The following is a 16,932-nucleotide window of genomic DNA, read 5'->3' as shown; positions in this document are numbered from 1 at the left end:
TATAGATATATATATATATATATATATATATATATATATATTCAGTAGTTCATCAGCAGATATCAATGCTTTTAATAAAAGTATGTTTTAAACATTCTGGCTATGTTATAAAGTTTAAGGGTTATTTTAATTGTAGTCACACCAATGTGGTCTAGTTAGGTTTCTGTGATGCTTGTAATTCATTTTATATTTGTAAAACCACATGCAAGTTGCCTGAGCATTATGTGGCGATCAGAAACAAAGATTTTAATAATACTTTGGCTAGGCACAGTGATTGATGCAAGAACTGCAAGTTTTTCAAATTTTTAGCTGTAGAAAGAGTTAATGAGTTTATTGGAGATGTAAATTGTTTACTTGAAGTGAATGGGCTCATATGACAATATTTTTTTAAATGCAGACACACCTCCTGGTCTTAATGAAAATTTAAATATTAAATGTGCACTGAAATGGTCGGTTTGGGAAGTGTTGTCATGTATTACATTTTGATTGGTTATAAATGTATTTAAATGATGGCTGTTTGACTGGTGTATTTGTTTCCAAAGAAGTTCTAATATTAAATACAAGAACGAAAGTGCACAGTTTGAGTTGTTCTACCTATTTTTTTGTTTTTTACTTCGGTCGTGGAGGTTTTGATTTTATGTTGTTTCTTCATTTTGGCAGTGTTTTCAGTTGAAGGTACTATAATATTCTAATCTTTATATTGTAATCAGATCTTAGGGTGGTCCCTTGTTATATTAGTTCTTTCTTATATGTTCATAGGTAAGTACTAGGTTATCTGCACTTGCGGGCCTTTTTAAGTCTAGTCAGTTTCACTTTGGTGCTCAAATTAACCTATCCCATTTCATTAGAGATTGGCCATACCCATTCCATGGTCGATAATTATATATTACGCCAAATGAGAATAACTGGGATCAAACCATAGATAATTTCAGGTGAGCTATGCATGTAGTAAAGCATTTAGGAGCCGCCTGTGTTCATTAGTAGTGTGGGGGGTAGTCCTGGGGTAAATATTATGTTTTCTGTTATAGATCCAAGTGATACTTGAATATGGACATGGATGAGCTTTGTTTCACATGGATGATGAGTCAGTTCCACAGCAGCAGTATATTCCGCAAGGTATACCTGTCCCTTCAAGCCATTCTTTTGATGTTGCCAAAGAGGTTTGGATCCCTCGACTGAGTAGTTCTAATGCTATTTGACTTGCTGATGTGCAGTAAATCTGTTAATACTGGGTCGGAACATGCCTTGTATGTCAGACACAGGGCACCTCTTAGCAGATTGAAGGACACTAAGAATAGTGACAGGGCTTTGAGTTGGCAGTATAGGAAATATGGTTTAGGCCTTGTATCCTTTAGTGTGGTATCTGTGGGTGTTCCAGTTGTTACATGTGTCTGAACAGATACATTCCAAAGGGGCTTTACACTTAGTTAGTAGCCTAATAAGGTCTGAGTACAGGGGGACAGTGATATCCCAAGATCTAGACAAAATCCCTTTGTTTATAAGCTGTGCAATATCGAAGGACTTTGTTATGACAATGGACACATGTTGTTCAAAAGTTAGGTTACTGTCCACATGAGTTTTCAAATACCAAAAAACTGGGCCAGCTCTTAAGGGCGTGTTGTCAATGTGGTATTTCCCTGACATGGATTACTTCCCAAAGGCTACAGCAATGCATTTTTTGGCATTTAGTTTTGGTCCATGATTTTGGCAGCAGTTATTTCCTGCAGGATGTCTGTCATTTGTGGAATTCAGTGACTGCTTCTAGCTTGCAGTACATCTTCAAAATCAGTCAGCTAGACCTCTTTGGTACTGGCTTTTACTTCAGAAATGTAGATGCCAAACAAGAGGGGTCCCACACAGAACCCTGGGTGACACCACTGGTGACTGATCTCTTTGTGGAGATAACTTTCCATATTTTGATGTCCTGTGTCTTATCTGTGAGCCAGATGGCAATCCAGCAGGTGACATAAGGGTTTATTGCCAGTTTATTTAGCATTTCTTATAGGCCTGCATGATGGATTGCATCAAAAGCTTTGGCCAGGTCGAGGTATACAGCATGTACCTTTTTGCCTTCATCCATTGTATTGGTGACCTTTTCAAAGAAGTTGCTAAATTCATTAAACATGACTTGCCCTTGATAAATCCAAACTGGGATGAGACCATTGTTTGGTGGTTCCCTATGTCCTGCTTGATTAGTTCAATGATATGTCTGTCCATGGCTTTGCATATGAGGCCAGTCAGACTTATAGGTCTGTAATTGCTTGGGTCTGTGGAAGGTCCTCCCTTATGCAGGGGAATGAGTGTGATGCTCTCCATTCACTTGGTACAAAACCTGTCTGGAGGCTGAGAATGAACTGATGTTAGGGGTGGGGCTAAATAATGCTTCTTGCTATTTACAGTGTATCCAGCGATATTGTTATGACCCATCAATCCAGTCTTTTTAGCATTTGATAACACTTTTAGTACTTGGCCTTGTGTGACAGCTGAAGGCGAGTCATTTCCAGGTATATCTTGTAGGACAGACGGAGGGGAGTGAGGGGTATAGTTATAGCTCACTTTAGCTGCCTGTAGGTTCACTGTATCTTTAGCCTCAGTATAGATAACATTATTTGCAGTCAGCTCAGTGCATTGCTGCATTTTTCTTTTGAGATTGTGAACGTAACTAAAAATGCCCTGTAATTGTCTTTGGTTTGGGTAGCTATTTCAGTTCCAGGCTTAGCTTTGGCACATTTTATTAAGCTTCTCACTTGTTTATTTATTTCAGTGATAAGGGCTCTAACATTCTAGAAATTACTCTTCTTACTTTTACTCAAAATTCTTTTCCTTTTATAGTAAAGCTTGTTAACGTTATGGTTCTACCATGTGGGTTTGTTTCTTGGTGATTGTAACCCTCTAACACAGCATCCTTTTGCTTTCCTGTGGGCTATATATTTTGATATAGTTAACATCATAAATGTGTATAATATGCCTTCCATTCTTAGTAATCATTTTTTTTTTATTTATTTCACTTTATGGAAATTATTAGAGCATGCTAATAAATGTTATTTCAGGAGTTTATATACTGTCTTGTCTTTACCTTGTATGCACTGATAGTTTTAAGATGTACTTATATTGTTAATTTTCAGTTTGCTGTTTTTTCGTAACTATTTTGTGGGTAAAAAAGTCTTTCCTTGGTTCAATCTGTCTGATCTACGATTAGACAAGGATTCCTAGCTAGTTATTATACCCTCTTTCTATGGAGTGTTTAATTCCTACTGTACGGTTCCATCCTTGACACTAATGAAACGTATGTGTGAATTATTTGGCATGATAATTTTATCAGCTCAAAACATACTTTCAGCTTTGCTCATATTTAAAAGGGGACCAGAACTCTAATTCCATTCTACTTCTGTAGCTGTTTTGGTAGCAGCATGGTATCCACAGTGAAGATGATGTCTGGAATCATTTGAATACTGTGCTTAATCAGCAATGTCACAGTCTTTCCACATGTCCACAAACAGGGAAAACAACAAGGTCCAAGCACAGACCCCTTTGGTACACTTGCATATACCAGAGATGGATAGGCATAGGTTCTTAGCATTTGTTGGCCTGAGCTCTGTTTTGTATAGAGCTAGAAAGCAGCCTATATGTGATGACTAAACTCCCCTAACTTCTGTAATATGTAAGGGAAAATGGTGATTGACAGTGCATGTACATTCTTGGAAATCTTAGAAACATCTAAGTAGAGTGAACTAGCAAATATTCCATTCTTAATCCTTTCCTAAACATTTTGGATATCAGGATTATATAGTGAAAATTTCATGACCTACCCTACAACTGTTTTGTACCCAATAGGAGTCCAGTGCCTCTTTTATGAATAAGTAGCTTAAACTTTTCAGTGTGCTTCAAAGCCCATGGTCAGAGTCTTTGTACCAGAATACATTTGTTTAGTCAGAGTAAGAGACTAAGTGTATTATATCCATTAAATCTCTTGGTGTATGGTTCTGTTTCTGTAAAGCCTCTTGGCGTATTAGGAAAAGAACAGGAGTGGGTGGCAATGAGCTCGTCTCTTAACCCAGGTACAGGGGGGGGGGGCAGTATCGTCAAAGGCCTTGTAAATTTACTGTTGATTTTATTTTGTTTTTGTTTTGTTCTCTTTTATTTTATGTATTTATTTTTGTACAAGATTGGTTGCTGTTGATTGACAGATTCTGCTTGTAAGAGCCTACGTTTGGAAGTACCTTTCAAAGATCTGTGGCTGTGGTGGGTATTTGTACTTTTTTGTTTACTGTTCCTACATTTTGAAATTCTGCAGTCTATTCACTTAGAACAAGCCCTTCACTGGTGACTTTTGTGAAACGTCTGAGACACGTGTGCACCATTAACTTTTGCTCACACTGCTTCCTAGAAGAGTATAGACATCAGGAAAGCAGAGTTCCTGTGTAACATGTATGGGTACGTATGTTTTAAGAAGGGAATACTCATTAGTGTATTGAAAGTCTAATTTCTGATGAACTGTTACAGATATATACATACAAATAAGGCATTTGTTTGCTTTGATATACAGTATACATCTGTACCAGCTCGAAAGTAATAGATCTGAAGTAGGCAGACTTCATTCGTCTGCAACCTGTGGGTATCGGATCCGACCTCGGATCCGAGCCGGCAATTCAAAAGCTTAGGCTCCGAGCTCCTAGCTCCTCCCTCTTACCCATAACCCCTTGCCAAGCCCTGACTGACCTCAGATTTCGTTTGCCGCTTTTCAAGTAGCTACGGAATTCCTGAGCTCCTGGCGTTGGTGAAAGATAGAGATAAGTTTTGACTAAAAAGTTTTTCAAAATCCTTAATTTCTTTCTTGTTTCAGTTAGTGTTGAGTGTGTTTAGGCTTTCCTCTCTCTTTTTGTTTAATTTTATCGGGTTTTATGAGTGTTTGTGTGTGTTGTGTGTTAGGCCTTAGGGTTACTATGTCGGAAGCCCATAAGGCTGTGTTTTCAAAATGTACCGAGTGTGGCCATAAGCTATCCCCAGCAGATGGCCACACTCGGTCTTCATCTTGGGGTTGAACACCTGTCATCTGGTTGTACCATTTGTGCAGGGTTCAACCCCGGCTTTGAGGAACAGAGGTCGAAGTTGGTGCTGGCGGGTCTTTTACCCCAGATACCGCCGCCTCTGCCCCTTCCACTCAGCAACCTGTTGCTGTGAGTTCTCCCCCTCCGGCTGCGACTCAACCTGCCTCAAAATTGCCGGAACGGAAGGATTCTTCTAAGCAAAGACAGAAGGAGAGCCACAGGAGAAGCACCACAAGAGGAGAGCCGAAACTTCCAGTTCGGCTCCTCCGTCTAAGCGGGCCTCCCTGTGCCTTCTAGCTTTCCTCCTCCTCGGCTCCACTCCCTCGGTTCTCTCCTGGACCCGAGGAGGAGGAGGCTAGCCCTTCCAGGAGGTCACCGAGGCGGCTCTCTAGGTCCGCTTCGGTGGCCTCCTCTAGATCAACCTTTTCTATGAGCGAAGCTGATATGGACCGGATGATGAGGAAATTCATCCAGGCCCAAATGCAAATGGGAGTGCTCCTAGCCCCAGCCGGGAGGGGGTTCGACCCCTTTTTTCGACCGCTTAGCTCCTTCTCCGACCCATACCACGGGTTCGGAGCTATCGGCGCCGTGCAGATTTGGATCCGGGGGTGGGTCGGATCCGATAGGTCGGCGCACCTCGGATCCGTCCCATCCCTTGAGTGCTTGGTGCCGGACACGACCACTCGAAGCCGAGGGCCGAGCCACGGATCCGAGGGAGCTGGTGTGTCTTCGGCTCCGTCCAGGACGGAGCACACCGGTCTCGGATCCGGCGGTTTCGCTCCGACTCCGATCCGCACGTCGGATCCGAGTGGGGTCGGCTCTCGGGGCTTAGAGAAGCTGGCTCCCCTCGGCTTTCAACGTTATGGAAAGGGCACTGTCGAGGACATCCGGACCCCGGTCCCTGCCACGGTTCCATCCCGCACTCCATTGCAGTTGGGCCAGGCCCCCACCAGCCGGTCCCAGGGACAGCCCGCCTCGATGTCCCAAGTGGTTCCCTTGGAACATCCGACTGCTGAAGAGTACTCCTCGGACAGCCCCCCCGATGAAGTACCTCGAGCGTAAGTGCAAGAGGAGGCACATGGACTCCCCTGAGTCCGTCACTGAAGACACGGACTTGGATGAAGGGAAGGCTCCCCTAGGTCACCCCCTGAGGACGTCTCATTTGGAGACATCATGGAGATGTTAAGGATCGGGGGGGTGGTCTGCCCCCAAGGCTTCTTCGGACGAGTCTGTGTTCTTGGAGGCATTCGAGGCGGGCCCTTCTACCTCTTGGGTGTCCCCTCCTGCTGAACCCCTGGTGGATCTTATCTCCATCAGGGCGTGGAAGGATCCGGACACCATTGAGCCTATCCCTAAGCGCCCGGACCGCATTCTTTCTCCTCCATCAGACCGCACCCACTGGAGTAAGGGTCCCCCAGTAGATGCCATGATGATGGCTGCAGCCACGAAGAGGGAATTGGCCCAGGAGAGTCCCTCCGTGCATCCTCCGGGCAAGGAGTCCCGTTCGATGGATCGCATTGGGAAGCGAGTTTTTAGTTCAGCGACCTTCTCCTTGAGAGCGCTGAACTACATGGCACATGTCATTAGGATGCAGCGGGATCTGATTAAAGAATACGCTGCATCTCCCCCGGAGTCCATCTCGAGTGAGGATAAACAGGTTTACTCCACCCGAATGGCCACTCTCAGATCAGTTTCCAATACATCTATGCGGCTACTGTCTCATGCTACTGAGGGAGCCGCTAGAGCCAGCGGAGCAGGCCTAGTCATGAGGCGACAGGCCTGGCTCCGCCATTGTGATTTTGCAGAGCCCTTCAAGGCGACCTTCGCGAATGCCCCTTTCGATGGTTCTGCTTTGTTTGGCAAGACTGTTCGTGAGACATTAGTCCAGAGCGAAAAGGACGGGAAGACGCTGTCTGCCGTCGGAGTCCGCTTCTCAGCTCCCCAGAGGTCCTTCTCTAAGAACCAAAAGGGACAGAAGAAGATGTGGTTCCGGAAGTCGCAGCAGTCCCAACCTGCTCCGGATAACCAGTCCTTCCGTGGCAGAGGAGGACGGGGAGGTCGTCGTGCCAGAGGCAGGGGGGCTCCTGGCAACTTTGGGTCCAGAGAACCCTTCTCTGGGAGACCCACGCAGCAGCCCTGAAGGGTTGCCCGGCTGTCCGTCTCTAGAGGCAGTCGGGGGGCGGTTTTCGATGCACCTGACTTCTTGGGAGTCCATAACAACAGACAGTTGGGTGCTTCGACTTATATCCAGAGGATATTCAATACCCCTATTCAAGATTCCCAAATCTCGCAGCCTCCCAGATGTTCCACCCGACCAAAGGGAGGCGGCAGCTATCGAAATCGAGCAGCTGCTAAAAAAAAAAAAAGAGCCATCCAGCACGTCCCCCCAGATCAAGCCGGATTAGGGTTTTACTCCAGGTTCTTTTTGGTGCCAAAGAAGACGGGGGACTTAAGACCAATCTTAGACCTTTCCCAGTTGAACCTGTCAGTAACCAAGCAAAAGTTCCGGATGGTCACCCTGCAATCTATACTCCCCCTCTTGAGGGAGAACGACTGGATGTGTTCCATAGACCTCAAGGATGCGTACTACCACATTCGGATGGACAGACGATCCAGGAGGTTTCTTCGCTTCCGGCTGGGAGCCAGTCATTATCAGTTCAGGGTCCTCCCCTTTGGTCTCACCTCAGCCCCCAGGGTGTTTACCAAGGTGCTAGCGGTGGTAGCGGCCCACCTGAGGCTCCAGGGATTACAGGTCTTTCCGTACCTGGACGACTGGCTCCTGACGGCATCATCAAGGCATCTTCTGTGCTCAGCCAGGGATTACTTTCTTCAACTAGCACCAAGGCTGGGCATCACGATCAACTGGGAGAAATCTTTTCTAAATCCCACTCAAATTATAGATTTCATAGGAGGAAGACTAGACACCAGATCAATGCGAGCCTTCCTCACCCCAGACCGTATCGCCAGCCTGAAGTGTCATGTGACAGCGATCCTGCAACCATCTCCAACTGCAGCTTCGGTCCTGACGGCCCTAGGTTCTATGGCGGCAGCTATCCCGCTTCTAATTCATGCCCGTTTACGCATGCGGGTTCTTCAATGGACCCTTCAAGTTCAATGGTCTCCTCTTTGTTCGTCTCTAAACGCTCCGATTGCGGTCAGCAGAGCGTGCAGGGACTCCCTTCTGTGGTGGCTTCTTTCTCCGGAGCCCCTGGCAGGGAGACCTTTTTGCGCTGCATTTCCCCGAGCCACAGTGACCACGGACGCTTCTTGCCTCGGGTGGGGGGGCCATTCCGTGGGAAAGATTGTCCAAGGCACGTGGAATCCCACAGAGACGTCATTGCATATAAATGTCCTGGAAATGAGGGCGGTGCTCCTAGCGTTGCAAGCACTTCACCACGTTCTTCCTTCAGGGACTATTGCGATTCAGACAGACAACATGTCGGTAGTCTGGTACATCAACAAGCAGGGAGGAACCAGGTCTTACCCCCTTTGTCGAGAGGCCATGAGAGTCTGGGAATGGGCAATTTCCACCAAACGCTTTCTGGTAGCAACGCACATTCCGGGAAAGTCCAACATCCTTGCGGACAAGCTCAGTCGCACCATCCTTTCTCCACACGAGTGGTCCCTCAATCATCAAGTAGCGAAGAAGATTTTTGCCGTTTGGGGGCAACCCTGTTGCGATCTTTTTGCCTCTCCCTCAAACGCCAAATGCAACAATTTCTTCGCTCTGCTTCCCCCACCAGGGGAATTCCCGAGGGATGCTCTGGTGCATGCTTGGCCTCCCGGTCTCCTTTATGCCTACCCTCCACTTCCTCTGATGCAGAGGCTTCTGCAGAAAGCCTACAGTTTGGGGAGCAGAATGATTCTCATTGCCCCATTCTGTCCTCGACAGCCTTGGTTCCCCTTTGTATGGTCTCACAAAATCAATCGACCATGGATTCTGGATCCAATTTCGGATCTCATCTCTCACCCCCTGGGAATGTCAGTTCCCAATCTGCGGACCCTGAAGTTGACAGCTTGGCTGCTCCAGTTCCAACCTTAATTAGGACTCCCGGTATCTCTTCACCGGTCAAGGCCATTCTAGTGGCTGCTCATAAACCTTCCACCAGACAGGTTTATCGGAGTAAATGGAAGAGATTCTCTATATGGGCAGGACAGAGAACTTTGGATCCTTTCTCAGCACCTATGTCAGCGGTGCTGGATTTTCTAACAGACCTCTTTCATCAAGGGGCTAGTTCTTCCACGATTAAGGTACAATTGGCAGCTATCTCGCATTATCACATTGGTCATGACACAGCTCCCTTATGGCGAAATTATGCAAAGCATTTCTCAAAGGAGTTTTTGTTAAGGCCTCCAGTCAAGGAGGTTGTACCGCCTTGGGACTTGTCTTTAGTCCTGCAGGCCCTTACTGCTCCTCCCTTGAGCCTGCAGCTTCTTCTGATTTAAAATACCTTTCCTGGAAGACTGCCTTTCTGGTAGCTATCACTTCAGCCAGAAGGGTGTCTGAGCTTCAGGCTCTGTGTGTCAAACCGCCTTATCTTTCTTTCTACCCTGATAGGGTGTGCCTCAGGACCAATCCATCTTTTCTTCCGAAGGTCTCTTCTGAATCCAATATTAACCAGTCAATCAATTTGCGGTGTTTTTTCCCAAATACTCAAACAAAGGAGAATACAAATTGCATTCCTTGGATGTTCATAGACAATTACGTTTTTATATTAACAGAACAGCTGGCCACAGGAAATCAGATCAGCTGTTCGTCTCCTTTGCTAAATTTGCTCTGGGTAAAGCAGTATCTAAAGTCACTCTATCTAAATGGATTGCTAATTGTATTCTGCAGGCATATGACACTTCAAGCAGACCTGCTCCTCAGAGGGTTACGGCTCATTCTACTAGGGCAGTTTCTACGTCAGCCGCCTTTAAGTCCCGTGTTTCATTGGATGATATCTGCGCGGCAGCTACTTGGGCCTCGCCTCATACTTTTATTTCTCATTACAAGGTGGATGTTGTTTCTAGAGGAAGAGCATCCTTTGGCTCAGCGGTGCTCCGGAACATCCTTCCATGATGGCCGCCCAAGATTCAGGTAGCTAGGGACTCTGTCCCACAGGTTGCAGACGAATGAAGTCTGCCTACTTCAGATTTAGAAGTTATGTACTCACCATAACGTTCCATCTGAGTAGGTGACTTCATTCGGATGTAACCATCCTCCATCCCCCTGACCTTTATAGAGCGAGTATTTATGCTGTTTTAGGGTACTGTTGTCAGTATTTTGGGGCAAACTCAATCTGAGGTCAGTCAGGGCTTGGCAAGGGGTTATGGGTAAGAGGGAGGAGCTAGGAGCTCGGAGCCTAAGCTTTTGAATTGCCGGCTCGGATCCGAGGTCGGATCCGATACCCACAGGTTGCATCCGAATGAAGTCACCTACTCAGATGGAACGTTATGGTGAGTACATAACTTCTAATTTTCATAGTACAAACCTGAGGAAAAAATTGTATTACACCTTTTCCAAACCTCCACTTCCATTTTTTAAGCAGCCGGACACTTGCACTCAGTTAACTCTGTTACAGTAAGACTGATTACTGTTTAGGAAGTAAAGGTAAAATATAGGTTTTAAGTTAGTCATAACATTGAATAACTTTTTTTCTGCCACAGCTTTTTGAGATCCACAAGCTGATGATTTTGCTGAGCATACACAGTAAAGTGTTTGGTTGGCATTGTATGTACAGAGCAACATAGTATGAAAGGTTATGGAAAATATGGCATGTTTTCCATATTTACAAAGTCATTGGGGTGTGGGCTGTGCAAGTAGCAGGTATTACTGAAAAAAAATGCTTCTAAAACAAACGTTAGGTGAAGCAAAATTAGCCACATATATAACTGTTTGTTTGGCAAACAAAATACTTTTATCAAAATTCCTCTTTTAAGGATAATATCACAGGAACTGTAGATCCTGCACTACTGAGCAAAGTTTGTTTGTGTCTTTCGGCTTTTCCAGGTTAGGGGTCGCCACAGCGGAACTCTGGTCCGCTAATGATTGGCAGTTGATTTTTACGTACCAGCTTGCCAGGCCTGATGCACAACCTTCAACGAAGGTATGCCCATTCACGCATGTCTTCACGCAGAAGACGCTCTAGCTGAGAATCGAACCAGACAGCATCTTACTGTGAGGCGACAACGCTACCGCAGCACCACCCCTGCAAGGTCACTACTGAGCAAAGTAGACTCTGCAAACTGATACAGTTTGGTAGGTATGCATGGTAAAACCTCACTATGGGGCCATATAGGACTTGCATTACTTTAGGGTGTTTGCAGAAGGTTGTGAAAAATATGAAACATATTCCATATTTTCATTAATAAATCAAAACTGGACATAATGCAGTCTTGTTGGGAGGACAATGCAAGTGCTACATGTTAGAAGTAAAATGACAGTAAGCACACTTGGATTAATGAAGCAGCAATAGATTTCAAAGTTATTTGGGATACACTGTTTTATAATTACTAACATTATTCTAATACTGAAACTAATATCTAATAAATAGTAGGTCTTCCATTAAGAAGCAGGGTGTGATCATCAAGATGACAGCCATACGCAATGAAAAAAATCAATGTAAAGTATACAAGGCTTGAGTTACTGAAAAATGTTTGCAAAAACTTATGAAAATATGAAATATTTTACATATTTACATTAAAAAACACTAATTGGAATGCACTACTATCATGTGAGGGTGGTATATGCATACAGGGGGGATGGGGGTGTTAAAAGAAAATCTCAAACAGAAGGTTACCACTATAGATGTAACACTTTGTTTGAGATGAACTCTATTAGTTTCAACAGTATTATTATAATATGTCATGAGTGGTATGTATTGGGCAGGAAGTTGGCATCTTCAGATAACTAAATTTGGTCGGAAAGCACAGGTGAAATGGGTGGGAGGTTGGCACAATGGTTAAGATGTTTACCTTACAGAGACAAAGTGCGGGGTTTGATTCTCACGCCAGTAATTGGCTGGGTTTAAAATGGCCCACAAGGGCAGTTAGCCTAGTACTAATCTATGGACCTATGAACATACTTTTGTGGGAAGTTGGCGTAATGGTTAAGGTGTTTGTCTTACAGACATAAGGTGCAGGGTTTGATTCTCACATGGGGTAATTGGCTTGGCTTAATAGTGCCCATAAGGGAAGTTATTCTAGTACTATTAATCCATGAACCTATGAAATGGTGAGTGGTGGATTTATAGGGCTGAAGTTATTATGGGTTGTTTGCAAAAAAAAGGAAAAATTTAACTATTTTTGATTTTTGCATTAATATTGCAAAAATGGAGTGTGATATTGCCATATGGGGTAGTGTAAGCAAAATTGGGTATTAGTAAAAAATGATATTAAAACATGGAAGGTTATGCAGAAATATTTAATCATTGTTTGAAAAAGCAGTTAAGAATATTAAAAATATTTCAATACTTGCACTAATATTCTAAAATATTAATATAACATATTAATATATATATAGTATTGTACTTCATCTGGGGATCTAAAACTTTTCTGCAACATCAACAAGAGGAAAAGGTATATTTTGCAGATGATACCGCTGCTATGGAACAGACACCCCATCCACATAAAACAAAGTTAATCCATGTCCATTTTCAACAGCAACTTAGTTCTATGGATGCAAAGCAGAACATTTATCCCAGGACAGCTCCCTGCACTACTAATGGACTGATACAGCTGCTAAATGCTTTATCCCATGCATGGGTCTTCTCAAATTATCCATGGTATGATCACAATTATTCTCATTAGGGGTAATATATAATTATTGACCATGGGATGGGTAGGGCTAGTCTGTAACCAAAGGATGGGTAAGGCCGATCTGTAACCAAATGGGATAGTTTATATTGAGCAAAAAAAAAAAGAGAGAAATTGGCTAGGCTTAATATGGCCTGCAAGGGCAGCTAGCCTAGAACGTACATATGAATCTATAAAGTCTCTGCGATCTGCAGGTGAAAAAATGTCGCTGTCTTATACACACCATTAAGATACACAATTTTGCCATTGATACTTACCATCTAACAAGTATAGTTTTGCAGATTAGTGTTGTTGCTTTGAAATATTGTGAACATATAAGTATAATTTGCATAGATTGTGCAGTATCACAAAACAGTGAGGTGCTACCTACTATTATTGTTCCTTTTGGAAAGCTTTTGAACAAATGAGCAATTCTACTAAAACCTTGGGTCTGTCTTGAATGTTTACAGAGATATAATCCATTGGTTGAACACAACATGAGGAATTTTTGGCAAATAAAATGTTATTTTTCTTTCTTGAATCTACAAACTAAAATCAGCATTACATGACAGACCTTTGACACACCACTGTGTAGACCAAAGCAATGTCTTTCGGCTTCTCCCATTAGGGGTCACCACAGTCACCGGTCCGCAGATTGATTGGCAGTGGAGTTTTTAAAGTGTCAAGTTGCCACCCAGTGCCCAACCTTCACAGAAGGCACACGCACACAAATGGGTCTATATTACAACGTCAAACTCACAGGAGTTAGAACGTTGTAATGTCGAACCCAAATGTTCGAAATATGAAAATAGTGAAGCCACGGCACACTGATTTTTTTCCCCAGGGAAAAATATCACTGGTCCATTTTTGGGGCTTTGCTATTTCCTCCACTGTGTTGCAATCTTGGAGTTGGTATATTTAAGTAGGGGGGTGGGGGGGGGCAAAGCCCCCCACATTAGTTTAAGTTTTAAGTGTGTTTTTGTTTTGTACCGGAACAGTGATTTATTTCCCTGGGGAAAAAATTGCTGTTCTGTGTTTAGTAATTCTTGGGTTTCGAACTTCATGGTTCGATATTACATCATTCAAACTCCTGTGAGTTCGACGATGCAATATAGACCCCACACAAAAACACACCTACTGTATGTCTCAAACTCTGTCGACCTCAGGGAGGACATGCAGACTCCACAAGGAAGGCTCTCCAGACAAGAATTGAACCAGAGAACCTCTTGCTGTGAGGCAACAACGCTAACCGCTGCACTACTAGGGCCAACGTTTAAAAGAACTTTCATAGGTCACTTTTTTTTTTTTTTTTTGTAACTCTCATTGATTATGAGAGACTTCAAATCATATCAGTTGTGTTTTGTGTTTTCAGTTGAGGATTGTGGAGAAATGCTCTTGGAGAAATAAGTAAGCAAGGGAATTAATTAGCATCCTGCTGCTCAGGGCCGAACAGATTAAGACGTTTTAGCTTCTTATTCCTAGTGCGGATGTAACACAGCTGTATAGTTACATTCTTTCATGAACCTTTTATGAAAGATTAAGAGTTAACTGCTTTTATGCCATGCCTTTCGATGACTACTGTAGATTTGTAGAAAAACATAATAATAATTCTTGAATAACATGATGTCTCCATCAAGATGCTGAGATTTCGGTAGTGTGCAGTCAAGTGTGTACCAATGAGTGAGGCTAATTTTTTTTTTAATTTACTATCACAGTTGTGTCACTGTTCGGAATGTGATCCCCAGTTCTGCACAATTGGTTAAATCAGTCATTTATTATATAATACGTAGTTAAGTAGTGGGCAAGAAAATGAGTAGTACTTGAATGTATTTGTCATGTGCATGCTTATTTTAATTTTTATTGCCATAAAATGGAAGACCTAAGTATACTCAATGTAGTATGTTAATTGCATTTGATAGTTAAACTAGGTACATGGTAATTAAAAGGTTGGATTTGAAAAGCACCATTGTGGGATGAGGGGTTCGTCATGTGACTGTATGCTACAGAGGCTGCGTTTTCATAACTTTTTGTCGATGACATTAGATAAATGCAGAATAATTAAAATTTAGAGTGTTCCTGCCACAGTATCTGTGTAGTAGCGCAGTTGAATGAGATCTACTTGGAATTTTAGCTTTCCACATGAACTATGTTAATGCTAGTGCTTTGTAGGTTACAGGAATTCATGGTCATGTTTTGTTGCTTTTATAGGTGACACTGGACATGTTGCCCTATGAGAACATTGCTGTACGGCGTGTACTGAAGAGTGAACAGGCCCTGGTGGCTCATTTCGAGGTGACATCCTTTCCCTCCTGCTACCTCTACTTCAAGAACAACTCCCATGTCAGGGTCAATATGTAAGTAAAACACTCGTGGTTATTGTTCTCAAGCAGACAGGAGTGCATGAACCTTTGTGGCTACCTTTGGCTGAAACCCCATTTACCTGAAACTTGGATTGTTCTTAGCTTCATTAAAAGAGAACAGTTGGTACTCTTACCGATTCATTTTGATGTTACCCCATAAACACTAAAAGTAAAGTTTAGTACAGTATTTTACTTTGTAAATACAGATAATTATAAACTTGTTGACTGTTATACATGGTTATAGCCAGTAGAATTTATCAAGTGAAATTTATAGGTTCATAGGTTCATAGGTTGGTACTAGGCTATCAGCCCTAGGGCCTATACAAGCCTAGCCATAACAATTCCCTGACTATTTTTTCCCACACTATTTACTTCCCTGGACCCCTGTCTAGCAGGACGACTGACATGATCCCTGGGGTGAATTTCCTTTCTCCCATCCAATTGTCAAGGTTCCTTTTGAAGAGGGCCAAAGAGGCACTCTGCTTGACATGTATGGGTAATCTATTCCAGAGTCTGGGGAGTCTCTGGGTCAGGAACCTATCCCTCCAGCATATTTTGTTTATTGTGATGACAAGGTTTAGATCCCTGGAGTGTGTGGCTCTGAGGGATTGGGATTTCTTTAAGTGTAGCATTCCAACAGCTCTGGGTTTGACATGGCCTTGTATGTTAAGCAGAGATCGCCTCTGAGTAGATGATATGCGACAGAGTATAGTTGGAGTTTTTTAAGGCGGTCAGTCTAGGGCATCTGCTTTAGGCCTGTGATTCTTTTAGTGAGGTATTTCTGCAGCCTTTCCAGTTGTTGCAGATGTCTTGAGAGGTACATACCAAACGGGGCGTTGTATTCTATAATGGGTCTAATGAGGGATGAGTACAGTGGGACAATGACCTCCTTTTTTCTGGATGAAATGCCCTTAGTGATGAGGTGTGCCACATAGAAGGATTTCCTGACTGTTGTAGCGATGTGGTTATCGAAGTTGAGACCACTGTCCACCTGTGTCCCTAAGTCTCTTATCACACTTTCGGTGTTTAGTGTACTGCCACCTATATGGTAATTCATGGATACATGTTTTTTCCCAAAGGGGATAACTATACATTTCTTGGCATTGGGCTTGAGCCCATGGCTGTGGCACCAAGCATCTGTTTCTGTAAGGCCCTTTTGTAGAGTATCCACATCATTTGGGGATTCAATAATGGCTCCCAGTTTGCAGTCATCTGCGAACTTTGTTATCCAGAGTCCCTTAGTGTTGGCCTGTACTTCAGAGAAGTAGATGCCAAACAAGAGCGGTCCCAGGACTGAACCCTGAGGTACTCCACTTGTCACTTGTCTGGAGCTGGATTTGGAGTCGGCTACTTTTACAGTGTGGGTTCTATCAGTAAGCTAGTTAGCAACCCATTGGGTGATGTAGGGATTAATACCCAGCTTAGTAAGTTTATCTATGATTCCAAAGTGGGGGATGGTGTCAAAGGCCTTGGCAAGGTCTAGATAGGCTGTGTGGACCACCTTACCCTTGTCCATGGTTCTGGAGACTGATTCGAAGAAGTCAATCAGGTTCAGGAGACAAGATCAGCCCTTCACGAACCCAAACTGGGTGGGGTCCAGTGTTTGACATTTGCCAATGTCTTTGTTTATAAGTTGTTTATAACTTCCATGATAATACGCTCCATGGCCTTGCAGATAAGGCTTGTCAGACTGATGGGACGGTAGTTTCCGGGATCCAAGGTGGATTACCCCTTGTGGAGTGGGATAA

At 43.5% G+C, this 16,932-nt stretch overlaps 1 protein-coding gene across 1 annotated transcript in view; it reads left to right on the top strand.

The window, feature by feature from the left end:
* The window catches only part of QSOX1 (quiescin sulfhydryl oxidase 1), a 1,259,897-nt gene that overhangs the window by 679,983 nt on the left and 562,982 nt on the right, over positions 1–16,932 (top strand). The window contains exon 6 of the mRNA XM_044085745.1: positions 15,033–15,178. Within this exon, the coding sequence (XP_043941680.1) occupies positions 15,033–15,178 (146 nt within the window). The remainder of the gene's footprint in view (positions 1–15,032; positions 15,179–16,932) is intronic.

This window comes from Protopterus annectens, chromosome 10.part0 (assembly GCF_019279795.1).
Source record: "Protopterus annectens isolate FY-2018-M chromosome 10.part0, PAN1.0, whole genome shotgun sequence".
Lineage (NCBI taxonomy): Eukaryota > Metazoa > Chordata > Ceratodontiformes > Protopteridae > Protopterus > Protopterus annectens.
This window is presented reverse-complemented; position numbering and strand designations above follow the sequence as displayed.